The following is a 13460-nucleotide window of genomic DNA, read 5'->3' as shown; positions in this document are numbered from 1 at the left end:
AGTAGAAAATGTCATTTTACACGAGGCAGTAGTGCATTTAGTAGGAATGAATCACAAAATACATTTTTGTATAGCAAGACGTTACTGTCACTTAATAATTACCTCTACATTTTTTTGAATTGCACAGCAAGTTTACTTTACATTTGACAACTGCCACAAAATAGGCTTAGTATGCAACTGAATATTTGCCCCAGCTATCCCTTAAAAAGAAATTAGCATTTTTATTTATTTATTTATTTATTTTGGTAAATACTTAAAAGTCTAGTAGGAACTATATCATGTATCTGACAGCGTTTAAACATGTTTTAATTGGAAGAGGTTTATATATTCAGCTAAAATCAGCTTCTGGCTACCTCAAAATTCATACAACCCCAACAGTTGAGCATCCTAAATAATATTTTGATTTGAAAGTACCAACACCAATGAAATCTTGAACTGTTTAATCTATTTCCTACTTTTCTGCTTCATTATCGATGTGGAAAAGGCACTGTGTACATTCTTCTGAACATTTGGTGGTTTAGGCTTTTCTTCAGAATTAAGAGCAGTTCAGCAACAGGCTTAAACCAAATCTTTAAAAGCAAAAAAATACTGAATTGACTTCCCACTGATAGATGCGGTCCTTGGTATCTGAAGACGCTCATTTTCCATAGAACTTTTTGTTCAACAGGAATATAAGTAAATTCACATTCACTGTAGCTTTATCAAACATTTTCATTACAGCCACACCTTCATACTGCATCTGAAGCAAATCCTGTAATCCAAAGAAATATCATTAGCTGCTGTTTGAATCCATATCTCTCAGGAAAGAGATGGGGTAAATTTTATCATGTGATAATGTCCTGAAGGGACAAGCCCCAAACACCCCCTCAACAGGACAAGGGGCTAAGCACCTGTGAATTTGCAAACCTGGACATTTCCTGGGGTCACAGAATCACCAAGGTTGGAAGAGACCTCAAAGATCATCAAGTCCAATCCGTCACCACAAACCCCATGACTAAACCATGGCACCAAGTGCCACGTCCAATCCCCTCTTGAACACCTCCAGGGACGGTGACTCCACCACCTCCCTGGGCAGCCCATTCCAATGACTAATGACTCTCTCATTGAAGAGCTTTCTCCTCACCTCAAGCCTAAACTTCCCCTGGTGCAGCTTGAGACTGTGTCCTCTTGTTCTGGTGCTGGTTGCTTGAGAGAAGAGACCAACTCCCTCCTAGCTACAACCACCCTTCAGGTAGTTGTAGAGAGCAATAAGGTCACCCCTGAGCCTCCTCTTCTCCAGGCTAAACAATCCCAGCTCCCTCAGCCTCTCCTCGTAGGCCTTGTGCTCAAGGCCTTTCACCAGCCTTGTTGCCCTTCTCTGGACATGCTCCAGCAAGTCAACATCCTTCCTAAACTGAGGGGCCCAGAACTGGACACAGGACTCAAGGTGTGGCCTAACCAGTGCTGAGTACAGGGGCACAATGACTTCCCTCTTCCTGCTGACCACACTATTCATGATGCAGGCCAGGATGCCATTGGCCTTCTTGGCCACTTGGGCACACTGCTGGCTCATGTTTAAGTGGCTGTCAATCAGCACCCCCAGGTCCCTTTCTGTTTGGCAGTGGTGGAGATGCCAGGGAATGAACCTGGGACCTCATATAGGGTCCAGATGGTCCAGGTAAACATGTAGCAAGTGAAGCATGTGCAATTAGCCCTATAACACACCTGTGAACTGTGTGAGCCTCTGGCCATGTTTGGACTTGCCTTATTCTGTTAAGGTATTGTGTTACCCATGGGCATGAATTGTCTTTGCACAGTATTTAAACCAGTCAAGATGGCAGGCAATTTGCCTTGTTCTTACCAAGAAAGCAATAGGAGCTGAATGCTGCTGAAGTTGCAGCTGAAAAACTTGTCCTAGCAGGCAAATTACATTGTGTCCAAGCCAAGAGCTGCAAGGGGGCAAGCTTTCCCAAAAATGCCCAGAAGCTGCCACAGCCAGGGCACCAAAAGGACCCTCAAGCAGCAGCTGGATGGCCCAGCACATCAGCTGTCCTGCCAGCTATGTGCCTGAGATGTGTCCCTCAGCTACAGAGCAAAGTACCAACTGGAAGCCTGTTCCCAGCACAGAGCCCCACGTGGTGGATGCCATCTTTGCTTTGTTTACCTGCGTGAATTTCAAAGGCGCACTGCCCTTCTTGGGTGATAATTACAGAGTCCAGGACCATACGGATGAAAACAACAGAGCTGTGAGTAACCTGGGTAATTTGCTATAGGGTCCCTCTGGTGGGAAACTGCAAATTGCAGCACCTCTTTCCATTTTGAATTGCTGTACTGGAAATTCTCAGGTACTTGCTTAAATGGTTTAAACCGTGTCTTCATATTCTTTGTGTGTGAACTATATTACCCACAGCTGAATATCAGTACCTGCAAATATGCTGGATAAGTAAGTTACAGCACTGTCTGAAAATATCACCACCTGAAATACTAAGTATAAAATTTATATTTTATGACAGGTAACAGTTTCAAATGCCAGGTGCTTCAGAGTTTACAGAATTGCAAGTAACTCTTGGACAGGTGTAGAAAACATCGCATGTCCTCTAGAACCCAAATTGTAGACTGTTGGCAATGACAAAGAAGCTCAATTCTGTTTTCTGTGTGGTTTTGTTCTTAGTGTTTGCTGCTGGCTGCTGAAATACAGTGGAATTTGGTTTCATGCTGTTGCCCTGATAAAAACATTAACCCAACAGTGTGCTCAGCATCCTAAAGAAGTGATATAGTTGCTCCCTACATGATCTGCAGCTGTGTTGATTAAATAGGTCATGAATGCATATGAAAAAACCCAAACACATGAAAACCAAAACCCAAACTGAAGTAGTTTATATTTAGAGGAACTGCAACTGTGACTGTATTGCAAAGTAAAAAAATTCAACTCTACCTGGAAATGGAGCTGCACTTTTTCCATCTCAACTCCCAGAAATTTTGCTTTGATTTCAAAGTCGCCTACTTCTTCTCCAGGTGTGATATCAAACATCACGTTCTTAAACCTTGTAACAAAATAAAGGGTAATCAATTATGTATACTATACAGTTGTATAATGTCTAGAGACAGTCTTGGGGAAGAAGCCTGCAAACACAAAAGAACTTTGACCACATGTCATGTAAACAGTGACAAATGAATCACTCTCCAACCCTACTGCTGTATCTTCTTGGAGGCTTCATGGTGATGCATCCTATGGAACACAGAGCTCTCAAGTTTTCTATACTGGAAAGGTAAAAGGGAAAAAAAAAGCTGTGGGAAGTCCAGAGAACAAATATGACTAAACATCCACAGCACAGGAATTCTGAAGCCAAGTTTTTCTTCTGCCATGCCTCTGTGTCTCTTTACAGGTGTGTACAAGTTCTGTGCTTTCAGTTTGCCTCACATGGCTTCCTCTCTCTGGTGGACTCACCTGGAAAAAAATTGCAACCTGCAAAACTTTTTTCACTGCAAGAGATGGATGGAAGGGTGCCATAGCAGTGGATAGATACAAAAAGGATGTTAAACCATCAGGTCCATTCACCTCGCCATAGTGAGGAAGTGTAGAGAAACAGGTCTCAACTCAATTTTATGAAAGTGATTTGTCATGAAATGAAAACAAACTGCTACAGCTGCTGAACAAGTCCGTCAATTAGCAGCGAGCATGTTGCTCTGCTTGTATGGGTTCCATCTAATCTCATGCCAAAGTAAGACTCGCTCAAGTATTTTTCCTCAAGGTACAAGGGAAAAGCTGAATTATGACAGTTAGGCTTTATCATTCCTCTGAATGCAAAAGTCTGAGGTAATTTTAGGTGTGGCACAGCAAATGGCTAAGATTTTTTTAACAAAAGCGAAGCCCCCTAAGGAGCTGTTCATAAGCAAATGCCTTGAATTGTTCTATACCACACTTACTGATTGGTTTGTAGATCTTCAATTTCTAGGATGACACCTTTCTCATGCAGTCTTGCAGCTGTGTACTTTAATGAGGCCTGCTTCATTTTTCTGCTTCCCTTCAGCTCCTCTTTTCCATCTAGTTTAATTGACCTCCGTGAATTTCTGGGAAGAGAACAAGAAAAATGGATTTTGACTGATCTGCTAGGTCTTTTACACATCAACAACTCTCCTAGCCATATTTGGCTGTCCTCCATTCTTTCCTTCTTGAGCTCCCATTAACAAGCAGAATTAACACTCAAAAAGATCTAAGAATCAGGTGGATTTTTAGCACAAAGTGAATAGTCGAGACATTTTGGCAATGATTTTGAATAACATTTTTTAGCAGTTGTCTAAACTCTGTGGAGAAGTGCAACCCGGATCCATACTCATCACTTTAAAAGAGCAATTTGTAAGCATACAGTGACGTAGGTGTTAAATAGGATTGGCCATTACAATTAATTTTTGGATCAAGGAGGTCTGCATTGGGAAAGCTCCTGTTCCTGTCAGTAAAATATTTTCATGCTGACACTTCAGTGGCATTGACAGGGAAAATTGCTCTCAATTCCTGGAATTGCTCTCAAGGAATATCTGGAAAGTAAAATTATTTTGAATTTTCCCCCCCTCCTTTTCCCCTCTAAAGAAAAACACCTAATCCTATTAATAAAGAAAGTAATTACTTCCTAAAGCTGTACATTTTCAGAACATGCTAATACATCTGCAAAGTAGCAGCAGTACATACATCGACAATACTTGCACATCTCAGACCTCTTATTGTAAGGCAGCTTTAAATAAATGCAAGACTTTTCCATGGAATTTTGCTTTCCATGGACTTTTCTGCCTGTGGATCGTCACTCTGTTGGAATCAAAACTTCCCACTACAGATTACCACCCGCTCTCTCTCCTGATAAAACACTTGAAATATTAAGAGAGAAGAAGACTTGACTCACTTCCTCGTTAGGTTGTCTAAACAAGTTTTTATATAGGTGTTGTAATAATTAATTTGTTCTTCATAAAAAGCAGTCTTGGAGTTAAGTGCATTCAAAGTCTGCTGGAGCTTCACCAGTTCAGCTTTCCGGTGATGTCTGTATCTTCTTTGATTCCGGATATCCTAAATAAATTTATGTAATTGGTTAAATAATTTGCCATTTTAAGAAGTCTCAACTTATTACAAGTCAAATCTCTAATTACATGACCTAACTTAATTACTGGGAGAAAGCATGAACTGTCATACCAGTTCTCACAAGCAAGGTACCAGCAGCAAGTTCTGCAGTTTACATGACTGTATGGAAGACAACATTTACATATACAAGTAACAGTATCTCAGACTCTGCTGTGGTCTCCAGGGCACGTCAGGCACCAGTTGTAAGGACAACATTGTCTTCATGCCATAAATAGGAGCTTTCTCAGAGCTAATGTCTGCTGCCAAAGAAATGAAAGCTTGGGCTTCTATGTTAGAACTAGCTACTGCTAAACCAAGCTAAGGTAGTTGAAAGCAAAATAAAAGCAACCTCCAGTCCTAAGGCTCATCTCAATTTTGAGATAGCCTTAATGGCTCAAAACAAAGTGCCTGTGCTTACAGATAAGTAAAAAGGAATGTAGCACTAAATACACATGAAGAAAAGTTTTACCTCAAACTGATGCAGATGCAGGCACCTGAACTGAGCAGGACTTAAAATTTGCACTTCAGAGCAGTTGCAACATAATATACTTAATTCTATTAGAAACTTCGATCACATGAGTAATTTACTAATTTATATATTCAATACTTTTTATTCTAAATATATTTGCAACTTTAAATCATTTATTTATAATTGAACTGCTGGAGCAGGTCCAAAGAAGGGCCAAGAAAAGGATCAGAGGGGTGGAGCAACCCCTGGGGTCAGGGGACAGGCTGTGAGAGTTGGGGCTGTTCAGCCTGGAGAAAAGAAGGCTCTGGGGAGACCTTATAACAGCCTTCTAGTACCTGACAGGGGCCTAGAAGAAAGCTGAGATGGAATTTTTTACAAGGGCTTGTTGTAGTAGGACAAGAGGGAGTGGACTTCAGCTTGAGAATGGTAGATTTAGACTGGATTTTAGAAAGAAATTCATTACAGTAAGGCTGGTGAGATACTGGAACAGATTGCCCAGGGAGGAAGCGTATGCCCCCTTCCTGGAGGTGTTCAAGGCCAGGCTGGTTGAGGCCTTGAGCAACCTGGTCTAGTGGAAAGTGTCCCTGCCCATGGCAGGGGCATTGGAACCAGATGATCTTTAAGATCGCTTCCAACACAAACCATTCCATATTTTTATAATGTGTAAATCACTCATTTGAGAGAGAAGTAATTTACTCATGAGTCATTACAGGCAACTACTACACTAAAACTGTTACAGCCATAATTGGGTGCAGATATGGAAAAGGCCCTGTGTTTTATCAACCTCAGTATGGACACCCCATTGGCCCATTACTCTCCTTGTGTTCTACCTAGTGAGGCAGATTAGTGTCAATGTCAATCAGAGAATATTTGAGGGGTTTAAAAGTATTTTTAAACCTTACCAAGTTACAATAATTATTAATTGAAATGATGCTGTAAGGAAATGCTGTACTGGAGAAGTTAAATCATCATCAGTATAAAATCTCAATAACAAAGTCTACATGTGTATGTTATTAAGTTCAGGTAGTCATGTATGAGATTACTGTTTTGCACCTATTTGTCAGCAAAGAAAGATGATTTTTGTTTCTTACGTGGATACTTTAGTGATTTAGCATAGCATTCTATGGAGAAAGTATGTTGTACATTGCTGGCTGGAGTGGATCTAGGTTAAACGCCTTAAACACAACAATATACAGGGAAGCATGTTGCATTTACCTTAGCAATCTCATTTATAATTTCTTGGTACTTAGTTTCTGAAGACACCAGTCCTGCTTGTTCCAATGTCCGGAGATTTCTTTGAATTTTCCTTTTCTTTTGTTCTATTGGTAGCTGCCCATCCTCAAAAACAGACTGAGTGTGCTTCATTTTCTCTGGAGTTTTGGAATCTAAGATGGCACGTTTTTCTACAAGTTTCAAGTGTTCAGATTCCTAGGTTAAAAAAATAAATACATGCCCAAACAGAACAGTTATTTTCCAACTCCTGAGAACATTTACGTATTGAAGTACATTAAATTGTCAACAGAAATTATCAATAATCGAGCAGACTTTATTTATAGTCTCTTACCACATGGTCTGAAAGTGCTCTACATATTATGCCTTTTGACATAGCCCAAGTAACTAATCACAACACCTGAACACACATTTTAATTAATAAAAACACATCTAACATTGGACAGATACTTCAGTCTCTTCACTCAGTTGTGGTAAGGCTGTCCAGATTCACACTGTCCACTACATGTGCACACACTGAGGTAAGCTAAAATGTGCACATTAAGTTGTAGCTTTGTGTGTAAGTACCTACAGGGAAGTCTTCAGCTGGGAACTATTCCCACTCAATTTCCATACCAAGAATAGCAGTAGTTCCCTAGGCAGATGTTTGCTTGTGTTGCTTGAGCAAATAAACTGAACCTGAATTAAGGTCCTGAAGTTCATGAGAGAGAGAGAAAAAAACAAATCTAGCAGAAGGATTCACTTCACAGTATTTGATTGTATTATAACTTAGGAGAGGAAAAAAATGGGTTTACATTAAAAAAAGTAAACAATTATTCTGCTTGTACTACTTGACAGCAAGACTCAGTTTTATTTTCCGCTGAAACCATTACCAATTATACAGTAAAAGAAAGTTGACAAGTCTCATGTCTTGAGGGAACTAGATCTGAACAGTCCAAAACTGACAACAATGATTTCACTGTTACAAAGTGATGAAGAAAGCTGTCAGAGATCTGTCAAGACTTTCACACAGCTGTAACAAAATACGTACTTTATTTTCTATTCAGGCAGAGCATAGCACTTACCTGTTGTGCAGTGGCTGGTGCTTCTAATATTTCTAAGAGTGTATCCCCTGGTTGTGTCCGTATCACATCCACAATAAGTCTTTTGGTCCTTTTAAAGAGGGTATATGGATATTACAACACAGATGTTACTAGTTCAGCTGTGCCTTTCATTTCTTCAACAGCAAAGCTAGCATGTGGTCCCTTTATTATATATACACCTGACAGTGTTTCTTTCCTGGCTTTTTATGTTTCAGAGCTCTCAATAGTTTTGAGCATCTGGCTTCTACAGAGGACTGAGTAGAGAAATACAAGCATATTTTTTCTCCATTTATGTCAGAAAACAGTTAACCAACTAGCACAGTAAAACACAGTTAACATAATAAAAAACATGAATGCAACAACTCACATATAGATTTTAACTATGATCATGACAAAACAGCAGGTAGGAATGTAGTCTTTGCAGAGCCTGAGCTATGCATGGTTCTGCTAAGGGTCATATTTACTGAAGAAAATGGAAATCCCCTCAAAACTACAGAAATTCTGAAGGAATCTGACATCTGACAGTGCATTTAGACACACTGCAAAAGGGCAGATATTCTTGCAGCAATAGATGAAGAGCGTTTCCTCCATCAAAAAGGGAAGCTGCTACACCCCAGCACATATTTATTTTATTTTTTTTCTCAGTAAGAGTTTATCTCATTCCAGCTGCCTTTTCATACATAATACTTCCAAGAACAGCCTGCTACAGAATTCTCTGAGAGGACACAGTCTAAATATGATCAAGGCTTCTGTGATCAGACCTTACAACTTAGTTTAAAACAACAGTTTACCTATGTAAAGACTGCAATCTGCCTGGTGTTCAGAAATAGAAGTTCTCATAAAAGTGCAATTTAATGGGACAACAGCTTTACTCACATACAGGCAACATTATCTAAACCCACTGAATATCAGGGTATGATACAAACTTCCATGGAAGGGACAGCTAGGTAGGAATGACTGACAGCACAGGCAGACCTGGAGCACTGCTCCTTCTGTGTTAAAAGGCAATCTGCTAAACCTCCTGGATGTGAGTTTGCTGATCCAGAGCTGCTGTTAAGTGTATTTTTCCCATTACAAACTGTTGCGATCTCCAGTTTGCCAGGAAAAACAAAACAAACCCAAAGTGAACCAGAACAGTTTCCTAAAATTAGCTCATTTGGGCTACATCAACACCTTGTTGGATTTCTTTGCCTGACACTTCCTCAGTCTTTAGTGATCATTGCTACAATCTACTTTAAAATGCATGGGACATTTTATTCAGAGCCTTAAAAACAGGTGCTGAGATGGGTAATAACCATGAGGCTTGCTTCCACTCTCTCTTTTCAGCTTCCTTTCCCTGTGTGCCAAAGATGCTCAGCTCTGTTGTTTTCCAGAAACACTTCAGATGGAGCTGGATGCTTCCCCTTTTCCTGCCCCTTGGCATGTGGCACCTGTGCACTCAAATCATGTAGAACAGGCACCTGACAGATTCTTTTAGACTAGAGTACCAGCAATTCTTAGGATTCTTCACAGAAGCCTTGATGAAACCATTTAAAAAGCAAGTATGTCAGTAGTTCTGTAGAAGAGGCACATCTCTTGCAGAGAAAGAAGGAACATTCAGTGGATCAGCTACGACTTGAATTTAGCCAGATACCTAATATTTTAGAATTGCAGTAAAAGACTTCTCTACAGTTAAGATAGAAAAGCTACAGAGTGGAAAAAAGAATAGGAGGCAGTAGGCATATCCATATTACAAAACCAGCTCTAGGTTTCTGGAACACAGTTTTGACTCAACATTGTCATTGATTTCACATGATCTTTAAAATTCAGATTAAATATGCACAATGATAGTGGGAAAGCTATTCTTCCTTTCAGGATGAATAACAAACTGTCCTGCACTAAAAATCAGATACTTTTCCCCCAGAGTTTAAACAGGCATTTATGGCTTTTATAGAAATTGCACTGCTTGTAACAGATGTATCTAAGAACTTTCTTCAGAAGTAAAGCATCACATTACCTAAATTTAAGTAATGTTTATTTTTCAAACCCTCAACCTAATAGATTAGAATTGAATTACAATCTGGGGACACAGTCTCAAACTGTGCCAGAGGAGGTTTAGACTCGAAGTGAGGAGAAAGTTCTTCACTGAGCGAGTCATTCGTCACTGGAATGTGCTGCCCAGGGAGGTGGTGGAGTCGCTGTCCTGGGAGGTGTTTAAGAGGAGATTGGACATGGCACTTGGTGCCATGGTCTAGTCATGTGGTCTGTGGAGACAGGTTGGACTCGATGATCCTTGGGGTCTCTTCCAACCTTAGTTATACTGTGATACTGTATGTACAGTCCTAGTATTTGCAAAGGTTTGAAATCCTTATGCCAAATTTTCCTTTAAAGTGAAATTAAAATCTTCACACTAGTGCTGCAACGCTAAACAGAGGAGAGCAGCATCCCATTTGCCCTTATTCAGTAATCACCAGGATCTTAAACCAATCTTTATTCTGGACAGCTTGAAATCCCTTCAGAGCTAAATTATTTTCTAATATAATGTAGTCTGTATCCCAGGGTATCCCAGTAGCCATTTCTTACTTTGTTCACCAAATAGAATGAATACAATTTTCTTTCCCTGATGAAGTGACAGTTCACATTCTGTTCAAATGTCTGATGGCAGCAGGTCAGGGAAGTGTTTGAGGAGAAGAGGACAGTGTAAGGCTGTCTTTCCCTTACAAGGCTAGAGAGCTTTTCATCTCTTTTACTGTGGCTGTATGTTTAAAGCAGAATTCTTTTACACTGTCATGGAAACATGCTTACTGGATTAGGCAATGATCGAGTCAAGGTACAAAACAGAAGTGGCAGTGCGTTTATCTTTCTATAAGCTTTCTTAAAGAATTGACATCATCTGACTCTTGTGAAAATTTGAGTAGGACTGAAGACAGATTGACTTTTGAACACTGAGTGAACTCAGCACCTCAGAGGCAAGGCAATAGAGTGGAAGCAACATTAAAATAAAAAAACAACAACCAAGAAATACACAAAAAAACCCCACCAACCAACCAAAAACCTCAAAAAATCCCACCACCCCATACAAAAGGCAACCACACAAACCCCCAAAACAAACAAAAAACCCCAAATGAAACCAAAGACAACACAATCCCAAAAACTGAAACCAAAAATAAATGCCAAAAACAACTGGAAACCCGCCAAAAGAAAATAACCCATAGAAGTAAAGAAAAAGCATTCATCAGGATATAGATCTTGAGCAGCACTTACTTTATCATCAAGCTTTTAAGATCCTGATCTTCACCTTCTCGTAACTCATAGTTGCTCGTTAGGGACAGTGAAATCTCCGTTTTTGCAAGCTGATTTAGTGTGCTTTCCCTGTTGGGGTCATTGGGATCAACAGCTCCTTCCCCTGTAAGGAAACATTTTTTACTTCAAGTTTGCCAGCTTTCCCATGACTCAGTGCATGAAGTCAATGAGGACATAGATAAGTCACAGTAAATTATCAGAAACAGTTAAGTTTATTAAATAGCACACCTGTTCCCACCATTTAGAAACGATCTTTTTTGAACACTAATCAAACCCATAACCCAGCTATTTATAAGGCCAGTTATAATATTTTGGAAATGTTACTCATTTTCTTTTGTCAAGCTACTGATGTGCAAGAGCCTCACATAATCTTCTTAAAGAAGAATACAAACAACATCCTTTGTTCTAACATGCAGTGAGAGTGAAAAGTGAAAGAGTAGCAGCTAAGTTAAGAGGCTATTCACTCGGAAGCTGGTATTATCCATGAGATCCGGCTACTTTTTAAATAGGTCACTTCTTCATACAGTTACAACAAATTAAATATCAGTGCCATTTGCTCCTTATAACTTGTCAATAAATGTACATAATTTGTGTTACAAGAAGTGTTCAGAAATTATTTGGTAAATTAAGAAGCAGACATGAGCGTATTTAAATCAAGCCCCCATTTAATTCCACCCCTCAAGTAAACCACAACCAGAAAGACAAGGGCCAGCAGCATACCAAGGAAAGACTCAACATCAGGAACAGGTCCAAGCCCTTCCAGCAATTCATTCAGCAAGTCATTTGGCTCAGTGGCAATGGCATCCTGGTGTTCTAGTAGTAGCTATGAATGAATGTAAATGAAGTCATGTCAAAACAAACAAACAAATCCAAAACAACCCAAAACCCCCGAAAACACACACAAAAAATCTGCACACACAAAAAAACCCTCCAAACCAAAAACCAAACAACAAAAAAACCACCCCACACAACCCAAACCCTTCTCACTGTCTTTAAACCTGTGAATAGGTCTGGAGACTAAATGCTGAAAAGCACAGACCTAATGTGATTGAGATTACGGAGGATCCAAGTTGGGGAGCTAGTTCTAAACTAAGAGTTTAGAATTGTTCTTGCTGTGAGGCAGCTTGCCATGCTTTTCTGGCAATTGCCTCTGGAGTGCTGAACAGAAGTTTAAGATTAACCTTTAAGACTAACAAATTACCACAGAATAAAGGGCAAAAATCACAAGCAGAGCATTTCAGTGCTGCATCCCTGACTAAACACACAGACAATGAAGAGCAGCTTGGTGGTCCATAGAACGATACTTGTTTTCTGTGTATCTATTCCAGAAGCCTAGAGTAGCATCAGTGATACCTTTCAGAAATGGCTATATTTTGTAAGCAAGAAATTGGCCATGCAGCATCTGCTGCACGCTGCCTTGGAAGTTTCTCAGAAGTTGCAGAAGATTTGTTAATATATTCACAGTAACTTCCATTGCATCTGTACACATTCTCAAAACTAAGGGAGAGCAAAAAAACCCCCAAACCCGTAACAGTTACATGCAGCAGATACCCCACGCTGTACATAATGTTGACTGATACTGTAAGAATTGCTGAGAAACACTATGTGCACTGGTTAAAGCTCCACCATACTTGATGCTGTACAAGCACAGAATGAAAAGGACATTCACAGGACAAGTTCTTTGTGGCAAAGGCAAGAGATCATGAGGAAGCACAAAGCTGATGAATGCAACAGACCTCTCAATTCCAGCTACATGCTATGGAGGTGAGCAATGAAAACGAAGCTTAGAACTAGGTGTCATGGCAGGGGAGATGTGAGAACTTTTCCTGAATGTGAGCTACACATGACAACTGATAAAATGTTTATGTATTGCTTTTTATTCAAACTTACTTTTTTTTTTTTAAAGATGTATGGCCAGAATACAATTTTTTTTATGATTCCAGGTGAAGTGGAGTAGGGGGGGAAAAAAAAAAAATCTTTGGTGAAGGATAAAGCTCTTGGAGCAGGTTTGGTAGAAGAGGTGACATGGAATAAGAAGGATCTCCTAGGAAATACACTGCACACAGCTAAGGTATGGCCTTTAGGCTCAGTTGCTTGCTTCCTGTAGGAAGGCGAATGTGTGTAGTCATATTAGCAAAAAGGACCACCTCCTTCTCTGTTTGGCAGTTTCCTTTCAGTAAGTTACTTCATATTTTGTAGTCTATGTTATTAGCCAACATAAATTTGCTTAGTAATACTTTCTCACATTAGGATCAAAAAATACATATTAGAATAGAATAGAATTAACCAGGTTGGAAAAGACCTTTGAGAT

General features: G+C 39.8%; 1 protein-coding gene across 1 annotated transcript in view; it reads right to left on the bottom strand.

Moving 5' to 3' along the window:
• Positions 1–230: 230 nt before the first annotated feature.
• Positions 231–13460, bottom strand: part of IQGAP2 (IQ motif containing GTPase activating protein 2) — a 141587-nt gene continuing 128357 nt past the window's right edge. The window contains exons 31-38 of the mRNA XM_054179067.1: positions 11870–11972; positions 11111–11252; positions 7850–7937; positions 6771–6983; positions 4875–5035; positions 3907–4050; positions 2915–3023; positions 231–751 (exon numbers count right to left, since the gene is read on the bottom strand). Of these exons, the coding sequence (XP_054035042.1) occupies positions 638–751; positions 2915–3023; positions 3907–4050; positions 4875–5035; positions 6771–6983; positions 7850–7937; positions 11111–11252; positions 11870–11972 (1074 nt within the window). The 3' untranslated portion in view covers positions 231–637. The remainder of the gene's footprint in view (positions 752–2914; positions 3024–3906; positions 4051–4874; positions 5036–6770; positions 6984–7849; positions 7938–11110; positions 11253–11869; positions 11973–13460) is intronic.

This window comes from Dryobates pubescens, chromosome Z, assembly GCF_014839835.1.
Source record: "Dryobates pubescens isolate bDryPub1 chromosome Z, bDryPub1.pri, whole genome shotgun sequence".
In the NCBI taxonomy this organism is placed as follows: domain Eukaryota; kingdom Metazoa; phylum Chordata; class Aves; order Piciformes; family Picidae; genus Dryobates; species Dryobates pubescens.
The sequence above is the reverse complement of the archived record's forward strand: the minus strand, read 5'-3'. Positions and strand labels throughout refer to the sequence as shown.